Raw genomic sequence first — 19,123 nt, forward strand, 5'->3', positions numbered from 1 at the left:
TTCAGCTGCAATACAAATCAACAACAGTGTTTTAACCAGCTCTGGGGATATCAGATCATTTTAGACTCTTCCACTTCTCCCTGTACTAGAGCAGTTATGAAAGCAGCTCCTTCCATACCCTCCTCCCTCCAAATCACCGTTGCTTCATATCTACACAATCTCAAGGTTTCTGCATTCCTTCTCACCTAACCTTTAGACATACAAACCAGCAGTTAACAGTTTGCTAAATGACAACTGAAAACTAGTTCAGAGCACAATTTCACCTTTTAAAAGGCACGTTAGGAGTATGGTACAATTCCACATTAAAAAACCCAAAAAGCAAGCAAATGTATTACCTGTTATGACATTGATATCTGGGTACCGGCTTTCACAGAGTGTAACAGCCTTGCTGTCTTTCTCAAATGCCTCTCGAAGCTCTTTCTTAACTGCTGCTGAGCCACAAAGCCGATACAGTCCCACCACCTAGAAGCAAAAACAGCAGCCTCACATCAGTCATTTTCCTGCAGGCAGGACTAATAGTTGACTAATCATAGAACAATCTGGGTTGGAAGGGACCTCTGAAGGTCATCTAGTGCAAGCCCCTCTGCAGTAAGCAGGGGCATCCTCAACTAGGTCTCATCTGGGAAATGCAACAAAACACAGCTGCTAGGAAATGTATATTAAGGAAACTGAAACAGCACAAACCATGACCATCAAATGGTCATGTGCAGCACCAAACATTTCACAAGAGACAGAACTGGGACTGTTAAGTAGCAAATAAGTGACACCAGTATCTTCTGTAACAGTGAATGTGCTGAGCAGTATTTTATTGACAGAACTTGAGCTTCAAGTTGGAATCATTCAGTGCTTTACTTTTATTCAAACTTGGGAAACAAAGAAATACAGATTAAACATCTCTTCTTATTCTACTCACCCAGGTCACCTTTTTCCCACCCCACCCCCGTATAACTGTTTAATCATACAAGACAGAACTGGAACTTGATGCAGAGATGTGGTGCTAAGGGACATGGTTTAGCAACAGACTTGGTAGGTAGATAATGGTTGTATTCGATAATCTTAGAGGTCTTTTCCACCCAAAATGATTCTATGATTCAGCAGAAAGAAAGGAAGAAAAGAATTTTGATCTTTATGTAGACAATACTGCAGTATACCAAAATAAAGTCAATCATAAGCAGAAAAAAAAAAAGTAATACAAACCTACTAAAACTAATAAATGCTATAAACCAGTTTAGAAAAACTACAACAAAATACAATTCCTACAAGTTATTAAAAAAATTAAAATACCACTAACCAGAGTTTCAAGAAAATGATGGATTAGACCTACAAATATGCTGTCTTAAAGACGACAAGATGCTGACTTCCACATGTTTCAAATTATCTGAGAAGTTTTATACAAAAGAGGGATTACTCAAGATGATAGGAATGTAACTCATAATCGTGGATCAAATGTACTCGTTGAATCATGTGCTCTCCTGCACTCGGATTTTGCATTTTATCATTACTTACTTTTCATTTTCATCAACACCATTTACACAAAGCACTCCTATGACCTTAAGGAACTAAGTCTGAAGCGCACTGATTTTATTACAATGAACTTTGTAGGCAGCTGCACTGAGCAGGGAATTTTGAGTCCAAAACTACCATGGACTCAAGAGACAACAAAAATCAAATTCTAATATGCTGACTTTGTACTGACTTAGATCACATCAATCTAGGTTTCCAAACAAGAGTATTTGTCTGCTCATATATGAATTCCTGTTTAAATAAATTGAAAGTTACCCAATGGAATTTGTACTCTCTTCCTCTCAAAGCTGACTACAATCTAGTATTTGCCTAAGACTTGAACTTCTAAACTTTTAGTTTTCTAATGCTGCATCTGAAATGCACATGGAGATCTCACACCGTGACAGCAGTCCATAGGGCAGTAAAAAATGTCAGACAAACATATGGTTAAAACAAGAACAGTGTATCTTGCATTTTTGGTTCTCCCTGTGCAAATACACAAATTAGATTTCATGCTCAAAAGCACCAGGTACATTCAGACAATTCAGACTCCGATCACTTCATTACCAGTGTTGCCTTGATTACCCAATATCATTTGCATGACTAGGTGCTAATAAGCCCAAAATAAAATGCTGAAACCATGGGATATATACATTGGAAAAATAAAACTTCTCTTCCACTTATTTGCATAACGTTAGTAGAAGCATTCAGAGTAAGAATCATACAGTTATTATCAGTAGTGACTTCCAGCAAAGCAATTACACAGAAGTACCATCTCTCTATATATTTTATGACCTAGGTTATAAATCACAGAGTTAATCTCTCAACACCTGGAACTACATCCAGCCTGTCAGCAATTTCAAACAGTAACAGTGGTAGGTGTGACTACTTCTAAGCAACAACAGGTGTAAAGGAAACCAAGGGCTCACATATGCTGTGGAAGACTGTGCAAGAGTCTCTCAAACAGTTTCAAATTAATTGTCAACAGGAACATATGACCTTAGGATCGTGCATAGTCCTTCCCAACAGACTTCTCATCTAGCGTCCATAACTGGTGATTTGTTTCCATGCCTTGTTTCTCATACATATTTTTGTCCATTAGGATACATTAACCAGTAAACTGTAATAGGATGAAGAGAAGATGCTATGCACTGCTGCTTTGCAGCATTCATCTCCTGTCCTAACTCTAAAACCAACTCAAAGAAAGGAAAGGAGCAGTAATATGGGGACTAATTCAGCCCCTCAGTGTCTCCTCCTGTGCACAAAGTGACACACAGACAAGTCCTGGGCATGCTGCCCTAAGACTGCACACAGGAAAGTAAAGTTTTGTCAGAAGACCTGTCCTTGTCACTTCGTGTCACTGCACAAAGCATCTCAGTCTTGGGTAAGAGAGAACATTTTTACATGTAGATACATGTCCATATGGAGTGATCAGTGCCTCAGGACTCAAGCATTTTCAAGTTCTCATCTCATCTCTGCTTTTTGAGGGAGACTCTGCATTGCTGGGGGCTGCAGGTTCATCTCACTAACCCCAGTCCTATTGTGAGAATCTCCTGTGAGCAAGTGTACATCTCATCTACAAAGGACAAGTCAGAAGCACTGATGTCACACAGTCTTGCTATTCTTCTTATATTACAATGCCTAGTGTGCACCAAACAGGACTAGTAGAGGGAAAAAAAAACCCCACAAAACAAAATAAGATGTAAAGACATGTAAAAGTGTTTTTAATTTCCCCTTCCCCTGCTCACACTCTGCAACAACTATCCCAACACAGAAATATTAACGATACTGATTAAAACATGCACAGTACCTGACAGCCTCTCTTCTCAATCTCCAGAATGCATTTCTGCATCAAAAGTGGCACCATCAAGCCCACATTTTCCTTCTCTACAACTTTTCGAGCATCCACCCCAAACATCACGGGCTCTTGACCTGCATCAAGGTCATCAAGAGAGTTTTCCCATTGCTCCATGAGTGACAGCTTGACATAAATAAGCCCCCTTGGTTCCAGCTTGACAGCCAGCTGATGTGTCTTTGTCACTCGGAAGAGAGTGGGAAGAGCCACAGTTCCATGACAACACACCCGATTTTTCCGTGGGGTGGGTTCCCAGCTGAACACCACCAGCTTTAAGTGCTGAGCATTTTCAATTTCTATGTTAAACGTGTGGTCCATATCTAGAAAGGTTGTCCTGCATGTAAGCAGGGCTGTTCTTGCTTTGTTTACTGAGTCAATCTGTATTGCACAAAAGACATCTTTTGAATCTATTCTTGGTGGTTTCAAGTCTTCAGCACCATAAAAGTGGATGCTCATGAGTCCAGAGATGTACTGAGAGCACTTTGGTTGATCAGAAAAGTTGTAGTGTCTGAAGGCATCGATATCTATTTCAGTTTTACCACTGTTACTCGGAAGGCTCTCCTTTCCTTTCCCACATTTGGTTTCATGTCCATGTTTACCTGATTTTGATATAAGTTCAGGAGAGTCACCATCACTGAGGTAACCACCTTTGCTGAAGGATTTGGAGCTCCTTGAGCTTTTCTTTTTGTAGGTGTGTTGTGATGACACACTGCTGTCGAGATGGTAACGGCTTATTACATTCCTGCTGGCAGCTGTGCTTGAGTTTCCAGAAGATGGCAAAGACACTGTATGGCTTGTATCTCGACAGCTACCTTTCTGCTGGGAAGGAGGATTATCTGAACTAGTATGGCTTGATGTTCCCTTGACACTCAGCTTCCTGCTCAGCTCTGGCAGTTTTTTCATTTTCATGGAAAGCTTCCTCACAGTCCTGGGAGACTTAATTCTATCAGGGAAAGGCCAGTTGATTGATCCGCTTTTTTTCAGAGGACTGGGACTTGGAGGAGAAACCTCTGTTGAGGGTATATCAACCTTGTGTGCAAGTACAACTCCAGACCCTTTAGAAAAAAAAAGAGAATTAATAATGTTTTTCAAACAGCTTAGTAACTTTCACAGCAATGAAAAAAAAGATCTTTAACTAGGGGAAAACACATTGATTTGTCATAACTTGACAAACAATTTAGACGACGATCACTCATTCATCACTCAGCTCTCAAGCAACCATGAAGCCGTGCTCTGTTGACTTCTCCAGCCTAATTTGTCAGTTCAGAGTCAAAAGCCAGATTTTTTCTGCATTATGGAGACAAAAGGACAAGAACCTACAAATAAACAAGTGATCCATCTCACCTGCTGCACTCGGTTTGATCCACTTGTGCTGCATTGCCCACACAAGCACACTTGGCTGCACTTTTGGGGCACAGGTGCAACAAAACCAATCTTAAATGGCAAAACACTGTAATGTGATAAATAATAAATGTCTGTGAAGCAGTTAACTACGTAGCCAACACATCAGTGCTGCCCACTCCTCTTAGGTCTAGGGGAAAGACACTTGTCTCTAGTAAAGAATACGGCTACTCTCTTGTGCATGTCCTTCTATTGTCCCAAAGAGCCCTAAATGCCGCCTACATAGACACAGGCAGTGTCTCACACCTTTTCTTCCCTCTCTCTCACCTGCTCCTTTTCGTGGTAGCACAGAGGAAGATGAATACAAGGAAGATTTATTCCTCCCAAAAGCTGCATCCTGCACTACCTCATTCCTGCCAGCAACTTTCCATCTTTCCTGGCACAATGATCCTATGACAAGGCTTAAAGTGATATGGTTCCCAAGCAATCTCCTCATGTAAAACTACCCATCTTTCAAGGTACCCAAAAGACCCACAAACAAACAAAAAAGGATGATCCCAGCAGATATTGATGCTAAAGAGGGAAAATGAAAGAGACTCCTTCAATTTTGCAGTAAATACAATTAGTTAAAGAACACTATTGGACATAAGCCAGTACTGCACACAGTCAGGAATCTGTGCTTCACCTCATGGTCCAATACTCAAGCCATTCCAAATCAAATTATAGCTTAGGCTTTTTTCACTTGCACCAGTATGAGGCAGTAATGACTGTAGAAAAGGCAATGAAATTACACAAGTTAATGAAGCACGCAAGAAGGGAACTGAAGCCACAATGACAGACAGCAGTAAAATTACATGAGTATTTTCACTTAAAGCCACTCTTCTATCCCTTGAGAAATCAAGAAATCTTGCTAGCAATAACCACCCCATTCACTCATCACTTCTCAAATTTTAGCAAAGGCACTTGTGTAGCCTTGCCCATGCAGGCTAGGGTACTTTGGAGCCCCTAAGCATGCTAACCCTGTGTGGTGCAATTAGCCCGAGCAGCTCACAGAGAGTCAAACACTTACATCCACCTTGCCAGCCAGGGAATATAAAAAGACAGACAGAAGTGTTGTTTTCACGAGATTTTAAACAAATCACACTTCACAGAGGTTTCTCTTACAGGCTTCTCAATGTCTTAGTACTTCAATTCTAAACTAATCTCTTCAAGTCCAAAACACCACACAGCTAGTGATTCTTTTACAAATCCCCCACTCTCCAAAACTGATTTTTGCCATTTAACTGTAACTTACCTTTTAAACTTCACTCAGCCTAAACAGTTAAATCGGGCTATCTGGTCTGACCAAAGTGATTTGTTGTGATTCTGACTTTTCTCCCCAGAAACACCCTAAAAAGACTAGCTCTATTTTCAACAGAAGTTTGGCTTTAGTAACTTTTGCAGGTAGTTGCTTAAAAGAATATCTTTATGAAAGAAAGTTTCAGTTATGAAGAATAACACACAGAATCTGTTTTCCGGAGGAACAGAGGAAAATTCATTTAGCCCTGGATCTGATGGAAGTAGTTCCCCCTCGCAGGGGAAGGGCTATTTCTAGCACGCCTGCTGTGCTTTTCTGGCAAGCAGCTAGTTAGAAATGTGGTGTTCGATAAAAGGGGACAAAGCCTTCCCTTGTACTGCAAATCACCGCACGGTCCCACTGGTGGGCTGGCCTGGAGCGCTCCCCAGCAATCAGTGCCATACTGCCGCCCGCTAACATTAATCTTCCCCTTCCGTCGAAAGCCTCTGGCACAGGCTTGGAAAAGCAAGCCAGCAAATTAAACTCCCCTCAGCTCATTAAAACTGAAGAGTCAATCTAACACCCTGACTTTTATGTGTCCAACTTCTGCTGTGTTCAGCACCAAACAGTTAAAAGGAAATATGTGGCTGGAAGAAACTTAACAGTCGAGTATTATGCAGGATGGTATTCCCATCAGCACTGAGCCACATGTTGTTCCACTAAAGCCAGCAATGTGCTGAGGTATGCACGCAATTTTAAAGAGTGTACATGACACAGCTCTGCACAAGCTGCAAAAGGAGCTGTACCACAGGCCAGTAACACTTCACTTCCCAGCCTAGAAATCTGGTGCAGCTTTCTCACAATGGTGCTAGAGGAACTGATTTGTACCTTGTCCCTTTTACCAGGTTACGAGGCCATGCTGCAAACAAGCTCTTCACTGTCCCCGTCCCCACTCATTCTGGCACTACGTGTCCCATCTCAATAGTTAAACTTTAAAAACAGCCATATGGAAAGATGGTAGGAGGAGATAAAACATAAGAGATGTGTTATGTAAATGACTACCATACATGTGTGTGTATATAATGTAGTAATTTTTAACAGTGAGAACACTCAATCACTCAAACAACATCCCCAAGTGCATGGTACAGTCCCCATCACTGGAAGTTTTCCAGATGCGACTGGAAAGGGTGCTAGCTAATCTTATCTAGGCTCCCTTTCCCATCAAATGGAGGACAGGATGACCTTCTGAGTTCTTTTCAGCTGTGACTGTTCTATGATATGCTGTCTTTACATTTACCTTGTGCTTTCCAGAAGCTTTAGCAGTATGAGTAATGCAGAAAAAAATTCCAGCTTTAGAAGGACAACACAACCCAAGTCTAAGTGACTTCATATCACAAATGACTGCTTCCATCAGCTTGACTAGTAAAGGGTTAGCACGCTTAGGGGCTCCATAGTACCCTAGCCTGCAATGGGCAAGGCTACACGAGCACCTTTGCTAAAATTTGGGAAGTGATGAGTGAATGGGGTGGTTATTGCTAGCAAGAACCACTGTTGGTTTCATAAGGGATGCAAAAGTGGCTCTAAGTGAAAATACTCATGTAATTTTACTGCTAGTAAAGTCACCTTTTGCTTTGCTCAGTGAGATGGCTGCATGAAAGGACAAAGCCTTTTCTTGACCAAAGAGACATAACTGGAGAGATATGAACAGCTCATAGTGCTTTGCAAACCCATACCCCCTTTCCTCCCACCCTATCCAGCCAGGTGTCCATGAGGCAATCGCCACCATCCTCTTGGCTGAGCAGGCTGGTGATTACAAACCATACCCCAAGGGAAGAAAGGGTTCAAACTATCTTAAGCACTTCCAACACAGCCTCTGTCAGTACAAGCAGTAATCCAGCATGGTAAAAATTGCTGGTCTGACCCTGCTAAACACTTTACATCTTCTTGGGCACACATGGCACCACCATACCCCCTGCCAGCAACACATGGTATTTTACAGGCACATTTGATTATTATACATATAACATTGCTCATGGCTTAAGGTAGGCTGAGTTATTGTAAAGTTTCTCAGAAAACCTGTAATTTTTTGGGGGGACAACAATTTTAGGTGAATGAGTAAGTCACAAAACGATCAGTTTCTTACTACAGAAAACTATGGAAGTATCACATGGCCATTGGTATGAGGTAACAGAAGGAATGAGTTCCCATCAAATTCAACCTGATAGGTAATTTTCCCTACCATTCTCCAGGCATACTTGATAAGTAAACTACATCTAACAATGAAGGCACCTTTCTAGAATAATGGCATGAGTGCTGAAGATCTATGCAATTTTATTTAGAAAAGAGAAAAACAAAATACAGCTTACACTAAGTAGTTATAACTTTCAAAACCAAAGTTTCCCTTCTGCCTGTATTTTCATGCTTTATTATTATTTCTAAAAATCAGCCCAAGGGCATATTGGGAAAATTCATTAAAAACTAAAAAGCAGCAAGTAAAACCAGAAAAGACTAAATATCTCAAAAGTGTCCTTGTGGCAAACAACAGGTGAGTAGAAAAGTGCCACTGTCCCTGTGCTGGACTCCACAAGAAATACTGATCTGGATCCTCAGCTGGCATAAACGGCACAGCTCTGCTGATGTCGAAGGTGTTAACTTTCTTGAGTGCATGCAAATTATATTTCAGTAGTTCCAGGCTTGTTCTGATATAAAACTTCAGAGTAGAACTTTAAATGGCACTGAAAGGAGAATTCATGCTACACCAAATTCAAGCAGCTTCGATTAAGATAGAAGGAAAGCAGGACCTCTATACACATCAGCAACTAAGGAAAAAAACCAACTAATAATTAATAAAGAACATTTTGAGTTTGAGATAGAATGAAATTATTTCTAAGTAACATCTTAATTATGGAAATAAATTTAAGAATCTTTTTTTTTTCTTTCCACTTTAGAGTCAAGGAATGGTGAAAACCACCAAACTCTTTAAGGACTCTGTAAGATAGTTTTCTTTCTTCAAATAATAAGTGCACTGACATGAATTAGGCTGTGATAAACCCATCAACCCAGGGAACACTTTTACAGGAGCAAAAGATATAAACTAAATTGCTTCAGATAAAAATGGAAAGGAATCACAGTATAACCCCCACAAGGCTCGTGCAAGCCAAGAGGTGAAGGGGCTGACTACCGCCTGCTCTCCATCATGTCAGCAATCCTCAGAGCATCCATGACAGCAGTATCTCATTAGAGAGAGGAACAAGGACATATAACAGTACTTTAGATATCTGACCAGACTTAGAGTCCAGTATCTACAACCACGACTTAATTGCAGATATTTTAAACATCAGCGATTCTGTGATGCAAGTAAACCACTCAGCTCTGTTCAGATGCTGGCACTACCCCAAAAGCAAGTGGCGGTACCATGGCTGACGCCAAGCACTGCCTTGTTTGGGCTGCATTCCTCTTGCTGTGCTTTTCATGTCATGAAAAGTGGCTTTGCCCCCATTTCCCCAGTCAGAGGATAAACAGTAACTTGGTACAAATCAGAAACTGCAAAAGGCAATAGCTATTTTAAACTAACTGCTTCCACTCCACAGCTGCTACATGCTTTTGCCTCTTCTCAACAGTAGGTCTTTATGGCGTTGTCACCCCATGGATCAAAGACACATGCATGAATAAGCCCTCAAACTTTAAAAGCACATGCACAAACTCCTCAAAAGCCCACTGACAAACTAGATTCAGCTCTGCAGGAGAAAGAGGGAATAGAGGGACTTTTCTGCCACACCCCCCCCAAACCATTCTGGTATCTCAAACATCATGCAAATATTTTGCATGAATGCCTTTCTGCCCCACAAAACCAAAGTTCCTTGCACTTGGAAACCTGGAAAAAAATAAAAAATAATTAAGCTAATAGTACTTGTAAGGTATGGAAGGAAATTGGTAGATAGGATTTTCTGCTCAGTGTATGTATACTGCTGGAAGCTTATTTGCAGCATCTAAGCATACAAAGTATTTGCCCTCATTGGCCCCCAAAAGTATAATTGAAATCCAGGACAGTGGTCACAGCTCCAGCTGGCATGTATTTAGGCTAAGTGAGAACACAGTATCAATCTTCACTTCCCACAACACTGAAATCTGCTTATGGTGATTCCTACCACGATTTTCCACACAGGCAGCTAACCCATGTATATCCTGGCAACCTGCACAAGTCCTCTTGGGATGTCTCTGAGATAGACACATGCGTGACGATTCCACTGATGAGGCAGACACTAATCCCTACAGTAATCCTCCCCAAAAGCAAAAATATTACAAATTCTTCAGAAGGCACAGTTCAGAGCTCCATGCTGTAAATGCTGCAGGAGCTGAAATTATAAAGAGGTGTTTTTCCTCAGCATTTTGCTGGTGATGCACACATCTACAGAAACATGCAGTTAAGAGTTCAATCCTAAATGGCTGCAAAGAAAATTTGCTTTAACATTTTATACATGCCAAAAAAAACTATATATAACTTTTCATACTGAATTCATAAAAAAATACAGCTCTTTTCCAACTGTAACCATCTTGCCTGTGAAAGTAGACATATTAAAAACAGCCTCCAGGGTCCTTCACTACTTAAAACACTTCTCCTGAAGACCTAAGAGCACAAGCTGGCTACATTACTAACTGAGAACCGAGCTACTGTCTTACTCTTATCTTTTATGTACTTGTTACAAACAAAACACATTAATTATTTTCTCAAGCTCTGCTACAGGGGTGCCTCATTTTTAATCAGTTTCTTTGCAAAAGCCAGCATGGCCAGAATTATTGGCTAAGGAGTTGCCTGACAAATCCTATTAACATAAATGGAATTTACTGTAGAAAGTAACTAGATTAACACCAGGAACTAATGGTATAAATTAAGACTATGGGGTAAATTAGCATCTCTACAACTACAATCCATTCTATCACTAACATTTACAGGAAGTAGGTATTTGCTACTGTGTTGGGGAAGACTCTCAATTCTGATTTTTTTCTTAATCTTCCATCTAACAGACTCTCTCTCAAAAAAAAAAAAAAAAGAAATTCCACAACCATTTTCTCTCTATGAGGCTGGAAATCCAAGAAAGGCAGCAACATTTAAAGTTTTAAAGGTAAAAATTATTCCATTATCCAAAGAGGAAAACAGCAAATGACAAAATGAACAACTAATGTATTTTATTGACTTTTATAGTGTCCCAAATTATTCTATGCATGCTTCTCAAAATCTAATACTTTAGACTCACATGCTCACCACTATTGACATATATAAAACCATATCAAGAAGAAAAGTAAGCAGACTTTTCCCCAAAGCAGTAACTGCTTATTTCTCAGGCATTACCGTTAATTGTACCCAGCTTTCTAACAACATAGACAGGGATTTCAGAGCAGTTGTGTAATTCAAACAAGGTCCTAACTGACCATCACAGAAACGTTCAGGTTGGAAGAGACTCTCAGGATCACCAAGTCCAACCAATAACCCTACTCTACAAGGTTCCCCCCTAAGCCATATCCCCAAGCATCACATCCAAATGACCTTTAAACACATCCAGGGTTGGTGACTCAATCACCTCCCTGGGCAGCACATTCCAACGCCTGACCACTTTCTGTGAAAAGTTTTCCTAATGTCCAGTCTAAACCTACCCAGTCGCAGCTTGAGGCTGTTCTCTCTTGTTGCATCACTAATTACCTGTGAGAAGAGACCACCACCAGCCTCTCCACAACAGCCTTTCAGGTACTTGTAGACAGCAATGAGGTCTCCCCTCAGCCTCCTCTTTTTCAAACTGAACAGCCCCAGCTCCTTCAGTCGCTCTTTGTAAGATTTATTCTCCAGGCCCTTCCCCAGCTTCATTGCCCTCCTCTGCACTTGCTCCAGCACCTCCACATCTCTCTTGTATTGAGGTGCCCAAAACTGAACACAATACTGGAGGTGTAGCCTCACCAGAGCTGAGTACAAGGGGACAATCACCTCCCTACTCCTGCTGGACACAGCATTTCTAACACAAGCCAGGATGCCATTGGCTTTCTTGGCCACCTGGGCACACTGCTTGCTCATATTCAGTTGCTTGTTAATTAGATTTCCCCAAGCCTGTAGCATTGCTTGGGGTTGCTGTGACCCAAATGCAGGACCTGGCATTTGGCCTTGTTGAAGCTCATCCCGCTAACACTGGCCCATAGATCCAATCTATCCAAGTCCCTCTGGAGAGCCTCCCTACCCTCATGCAGATCAACATTCCCACCTCACTTGGTGTCATCTGCAAACTCACTGATGACACTCTATGTCTTCATCAAGGTCATCAATAAAGATGTTAAACAGAAGTGGTCCCAACAATGAGCCCTGAGGAACACCACTTGCAACCATTCACCCAGCCAATGGTTTCTCCAGCTGAGTGTGTGCTCATCCAAGCCATCAACAGCTAGTTTGTCCATGAGAATTCTGGGGGAAACAGTGTCAAAGGCCATGTTGTTTTTCACACAGTAATTTTGTATGGATGAACTGTCATTTTAAATTTGACTGGAAATAACTGTAAATGCCTTAAATGGATTAAAAATAACTAAGCCACTTCTCCATTATAAAGCAAATTACTGAGCAGCAGGGATCCACTTTATCATCAATTAATCTATTCAATGTGAGAGCTATTCAAAACATGCAAAAGGAGAGCTGCATTTAAAGCACCTTCATTAACTCACTGTATAACAAACTAATCAGGAGAAATTCATAACACTTTTTTTCCTGGTTTCATGAGACACTGTAAAGGAGCAATTTTGCAATCAGAAATAAATGTTTATTCACTATAAAAGCAATTTTTACTTTTTTATTCCTACATAATGGGATTAATTTTTTTTTTAGAAAAGAAAAAGTCACCTATATAGTGAGAGATTAACCACTGAAATAGAAGTCAAACAGCTTTCAGGAGGACACACCTTGTTTACTGGCCTCTCCAAAGCGCCCAGAGCTCCAACAATGACAAAAATCTGCTTAAGAACATGGCATTTTATCTGTCTTGCAGTATTTAATGCAGCTCTAAAAGTCAGCCACTGCTAAATAAATGCATGATAACTTTAACACACTTTGCAACTGAAAACATGCTCATATCTGCAGCATTTTTGACAAAAAGAACAAAATATGAGCTCCCAGAAGAGAAGACTCTTTTTTTCTTCTGCTGTTTACAACAGTTGCCCTGGTGCCTTTGAAAACAAGCCCCATTCCTAGAAGCAATCTCTGTGCTGGGAATCCAGGCACAGCGGCTCCCGGCATCCAGGGACACAGGGCCAGAAGCCTGCTGGGATGGTGAGGTTGGATGGGAGCAGCCCAGATGGGGGCTCCTCTAGAGGACAATGCACATCTGGGCTCCAATGCTGGTGCTTCAGGTCCTCTCTGCTGAGCTGGGCAGAGTTAGTGGCTCTTAAAATCAGTGCAAAGAAAGAGCAAACTTCCTGCAAAGAGAGGAACTGGAATTCTCCGTCTTCTGAACTTTACACTAACTCTCAATAGGATACTAGAGTTAAGGTCAAGATAATAGAAGACACTTAAAGCAGTACTTAAAAATAATACCTTTTTGGAAAGGGCTGGGGTTTTTACCTGCTTACTTTTGTTTGGTGTGGTTTTATTTTTGTTTGGGTTTTTCTGGGAAAAAATCTTTAATATGATGCTGAATTCACACACTGATGGAATTATGGAAATGAGACTATCACTCAGCCAAAGATAACAACAAAGAGGCTGGCTTCTGAAAGTGAAAACCACTCCTTTGCAGTCTATTAGATTAGCCCAAGGCAGCCAACAAGATAGCAATTACAGAAAGCAAGGTGATTAATAGCATTTACATGGTCTTCCAAAAAGTCACTATTAAAAAAGTCCCAGACAGCAAGTTAAAGAAACTTCTGCAGATGTAGTGTCTTCAAGGCTGGAATCCAAGGCCAGGGTTAGGCACTAGTTAACAGAGGAAACCCAGTGTGTCCTCACATTACCATGGCTCTAGTAAATTCACTTTGTAAAACCTTTCTTCTTCAGCAACATGGGAGCCAAAGACCACAGAGGACAACCACACCTGGACATACAACAAAATGACTGAGAAACAACTGTGCAGCTCTACAGTTAGGAGGTATCAGTCTCACAATTTTTTAACGACCCTGGCATGCATTTCTACCAGAAATTTGCTCAACAGTGAAGAGAAACAGAAAAGAGAGACATAAGGGTTTATTATTTCTTTAAAAGAAAATAGAGGACATAACACTTTCACGTTCCTGAACCCCCTTACCTGCTGAAGGGCACTTAAAGGCAGGATTGTCCTCGACTGCTGGTACACTTGGAGCTTTGGAGGCAAACCTCTGCCGGTGCTGCTGAAAGTGCTCCCCGGCATGCAAGGCATCAGCCTGACTCACTTCACTGGGATGAGCCATCCGACTGCTCCCCACACTCTGCATGGAGCATGGGGCACCCTCGTGGAGACCCACCACCATCCCAGAGTCACCCCCAGGGTGGGGATTGTACTGGACCGTTGGGGAGCCCATAGCAACAGGACTATTCACAGCAGAAGAGCAGACTCTCAGCAAGTCTGGCTCATCATCTTCAGGGATTGGATTGTACCATATTTCACCTTCATCATCTGCATCGTTTTCCTCACTGAAGTCCAAAGCAGTACTCCTCAGTGCAGAAGGGCTCGTGGTGCTTGGCAGGACACCATCGGGAGCACAGCTTCGTGCAGGGCGCTCCCACCCCACTGGTGGTATAGAAGGACCCTGTGGCACTGTGGGTTCAGTCAGTGGGATGGGAGATTTGGGTACCAGGATAACAGCCCCTTGTGTTTCCTTATAGGCATTTTCTTCTGGAGGAGGAGGAGGAGGTTGGTGGGTGCTCTGCTGCAGCCAGCTGCGTTTCTTGGAAACAGTAATGCTGTTCACCTGCAGCCTGTGCTCAGTAACCTCGCTGGCCTGGGGGTACCTGGGCTCCTTCCTGCTCCTTGAAGCTATGTAAACATTTTCTATTAAATCTGTTCCCAGAAAAAAAGGAAAAAAAAAAAGAAGAAAAGACAAATGTTTAGAATATATATGCCTTGGTGTGACATCTGCATTAGACATCATCAGAAAGGACAAAAGATAAGTAGATGTGATTGCAAAATTAGATTTCAGCCTGTTGAAGCAGAATGTGCACATAATAAAGAGTCAGGTTTGCTTGTCTGTATTTTTAACACCATGCAATTTAGGGAAACTGCAGTGAGAGAGTCCTGCTGAAAGGTCACAGATACTTACATAGAAATGGCTGTTTTCTGCCAAGTTCAAAACAATTGGTTTGAAAAGTTGCCACCCAATATTTCTCCAGTTTACTTATGCCAATGAAGAAATATAATTTGGTATAATGTACTGCTTAAAAAGCCACAAAAGAACTCCAAAGATTCACTTCTAGATTTATGTATAAATAAAAGTGAGGTGATATCTTGCACAAAAACCTCCAGACAGTACTGTCCTTACAAGCTTTATCCTGTAATTAAGATAGAAGCATCCCCTGAAACATGGGAGATACAATGAAACATATCATAATGAAACAAAAATTTCACACAACACTCAAATTCCACTGACTGCTCCCAAAACTTGAAACAATTTCCTTAAAGCAGTGACCAAACATTTAATTATACAAAAAAAGAAATCCACATGCATTTGAGCCCCTAGTCAGAGCAGGTCCAAGCAGCACACTGAGCAGCAATGCCATGTCCCTGGCAGGCTTCAGGGCACAGCAGCTGCACGCCTGTCCAGAGAGGTGGGATCTCATAAGGAATGAGCACCTCACCCCCGAGCAAGCAGTGGCCCTTTGCTGAGACTGGAAGGAAAGCTGCAAACACAACCAAATTAACAACAAGAAACAGAGGTCAGATACTCCTCACACTCTTGTGCAGAAGGCAGCAAACCACACAGAGTTTGCACAGCCACTAAGACTGAATGAGAGTAAAAGGTTCTCATAAAACAGACAACTTGTTTTCATTCAAAGCCCCCTGCAACTGGAAATTCTAGATGGAAGCAGCTATTGGACGTTGCTTGAACATTATCCTCAGACAAAAAATATTTACACACCAATAATGGATGTTAAAATACAGACACCTCTGAGGGACTCAGGGAGCAGCTCTGTAAATCCAGCTATGTTTGGTGGAGACAGGAAAAAGACTGTCACTTGAACACCTTCCTTTCAAATCTCCTTTTAGGTCTGCAGATCAATGACAGGAGAGGTCTTTGGTAAGATCTAACACACCACTTAATTTGATAAAAGATTCATTATTTCATGATTGTTTTGAAGTGAGGTTTGCTTGTTTAACTAAACTACAATACAAACATGATTTGAAGAATTCATGTGGTTCAAAGAATTACCAAAATCAACCGTGCTCATTGTGGAAATTGTGCACACCTCCACTTAACTGCTTTGTTACACTTAAGCCTAAATCAGTCAGTTAAGAGCATTTGACGAAAATGTGAAAGCAGGGCTCAAGACACAGACCTCTGGCAAAGTTTTAGTGACTTTACTGCAAAAGTACTCCTTCCCCCAACTATAGCCTGGAAGTGAAAGCATGTCATTGTAAAAGTTCCCCTTTACGTGACTATTTGTGTAAGAACTAACCAACCAGACAGGGAACTCATCTGCAGTGGATAGGCTATGCCTACATTTCCAAGAAGTCAGTTTGGATCGGGGCTTCTTGGGCAGACATCCTGCTGCTAGTGACAACTACCTCGAAGCCCTCCACTTCTGCATGGACAGCCCAAGGAGTGGTTCCTGTTCCAGAGACATAAATAAATAGATGGAGCATCCAAAAGCTGTATTTCCACGAACAAAAATATCTACTACTTCCTGCTTCACTGCAGAAACGCAGGCCCTTCCGCACTGGTTACAACAGCCTACAATTCCCAAAACAGCTTGGCTCCTAAGAAGCGCTGCGTGCCTAAATATACATCCAGTGACACATCTGGCACCAGCCTCAGACTGCCCTTCAGTCCCAGCAGCAGCAGCAAACACGAAGAGCAAACTTCGCTTTGTTTTCAACATCCATCTGGGCATCTCAATAACAAGCCATCTGCAAAAGTTTACCACAGAAACATTAATAACCGAGCGGCTCCGGCACATGCCGGTGCTGCTTGCAGAGACACGCCACCTATCACACCTATTCAAAACTACCCCTTCTCCACCTCCCCACCGGCCAGCGTGCAGCCAGAGGTCAGCGACTGTGAATGTTCACTGAATCTCATCCAAACGGCACTTACACGTACAATCTCCCAACTGCAATTCTTGCAACCGATAGCAGTATTTGCAAGCACTGCTTCCCCTTTATTCGAACTTGGCCCCGATCCTGAAAGCCCTTATGCTTGTGTTTATTTCAGTAACAAACTGTTTCACATGCAAGTATCTGCACAACCAGTGGCACAGTATCACAGAGCAACTTTTCAACGTCGTTAGCTGTTACAGTTAACGAGCCAATTTTAAATAAATACAGCGCTTTCATAGACAAACAGGTCAGGCACGTACTTTTCGTTCTAGAGCAAACTTTCATTCAGAAGAATGCTTCTTACACTCTATTAGTACTTTTGCCTGCACTCTATTTAAAAGATGCTCAAAATCAGATCAGTCCTCCACACAAATACAGCCCATCACAATGGTTCTCCCTCAAAAGAAGAAAAATTTTAAAAAGAATTTTTTTTTTTAAATATATGATGAAGAAGAGAAAAAGAAGCAGAAAAAGAAGAAAAAGAAAAATGCAGTTGCTCCCTTGCCTTTCCACGACATTAAAAAAATTAAATCAGTATTTAAAGGTAAACAGTTATGGTAGCAACACTTATACGCTCAACAGCTTCAATATTTCAGCTCAAATTGATATTCTGCCTACTATGCAGGCACATAAAATATTTCAACGTAATACTGTGCACCGCTCAGACCGCTTTTTCCAGTCTCTCCGTATAAGGACCAAACAGTCCATAGTTCTTCTGGTTGCTATTTAAACACACTTATTTCACCAGGTTTCCTAGCAAAACTATAAAATGCAATAATTAGGTATTTAAGTGAAAGAACAGCAAGATTAAACACTTATTTGTGAGCTTTCAAGCGCACCCAAACAATCAACGAACCAAACCCAAAGAATGACAAACAGTCAAACACTAAGAAAGTATGCAGAGATTCACACAAAGTCGTCGCGAAAATTCAAGTGTTTCTTATTTTAACACGAAAATTCTATTCACGCGAAGAAGAGCTGTTACTGATGTGACGATGCTACCGCTGAGGACCAAGTCAAGTCCTAAACAAGATCGGCGCCCACCTCCGGCCCCTTCCCGTGACTCTCCGGAGCGCGGGCACGGCGCATCCCCAGCCCCCCCAGGACTCCTTGCTCCCCTCGCCCCGCAGGGAAACGGTCGCGCGCCCCCGCTCCGGCGCTGCCCACCACCCGCGCCCGGCAGGTGGAGGAGCGGCCACGGGCAGGAGAGCAGCCGGAGCCCCGCGACCGAGTCCCGGCCAGCCCCACCCGCAAGCACTTACCCTGCGGGGCGCAAACCCCGCCGTGGCGGTGCCCGGTGCCCGCGGCCGCCCCTCGCTGGCACCTCCTGCCCCGCAGCTTGGAGAGTGTCCTGCGGAGCGGTTCAGCCATGCCTGAGTGCTGCCTCCCCGCCGTCTTCAGCGGGCGCTGCCCGCCGGCCCACGGAGGCCAGCAGCCCCCCTGCGCGGCGGCGGCAGCCCTGGGCCGCACACCCCCATGGCGGCGTGGCTCCGCGCGCCCAGCCCCGGCTCCGCCGCGCACATACTTGGCATAGCTGAGCGGGGTGAGAGGGCGCCCGCACTGCGCATGCCTGCGCCGCCCTCCCTGCCTCGCTCGGGGGGCCGCGCCCGCCGCTCCCCGCGGGGCGAGGTGGGTCGCTGGCTGTGGGACGGTGCCGAGCGCGACGAGTTGCCGCGATTTGCGACACAGCGCCTGGCCCCGGAGGAGGGGACGGGGTATCGCCTCTGGGCCGCCTGAGGGAAGGTACCTGCGGTGTAGGACGAGGTGGCCCGGCATCCTGGGCCCTTTGCAGGTGGGTAGCGGGCCCGGCCCCTCGATCCCGGGATCCGTCCTGCACAGGTACAGGCTCCCATCACTACAGTTTGTACTCGGTAGCGTTTCTCACTACAGGTCGGA

The 19,123-nt window shown here is 42.9% G+C and overlaps 1 protein-coding gene across 1 annotated transcript in view; it reads right to left on the reverse strand.

Moving 5' to 3' along the window:
* Positions 1-18,729, reverse strand: part of SYDE2 (synapse defective Rho GTPase homolog 2) — a 31,081-nt gene extending 12,352 nt beyond the window's left edge. Inside the window, exons 1-4 of the mRNA XM_068141181.1 lie at positions 18,490-18,729; positions 14,243-14,974; positions 3,314-4,413; positions 336-462 (exon numbers count right to left, since the gene is read on the reverse strand). Coding sequence (XP_067997282.1) covers positions 336-462; positions 3,314-4,413; positions 14,243-14,974; positions 18,490-18,598 — 2,068 coding nt within the window. The 5' untranslated portion in view covers positions 18,599-18,729. The remainder of the gene's footprint in view (positions 1-335; positions 463-3,313; positions 4,414-14,242; positions 14,975-18,489) is intronic.
* Positions 18,730-19,123: the final 394 nt, after the last annotated feature.

The sequence above is a fragment of the Melanerpes formicivorus genome, unplaced genomic scaffold (genome assembly GCF_026170545.1).
Source record: "Melanerpes formicivorus ecotype bairdi unplaced genomic scaffold, bMelFor1.0.p_v2 SCAF_7, whole genome shotgun sequence".
Lineage (NCBI taxonomy): Eukaryota > Metazoa > Chordata > Aves > Piciformes > Picidae > Melanerpes > Melanerpes formicivorus.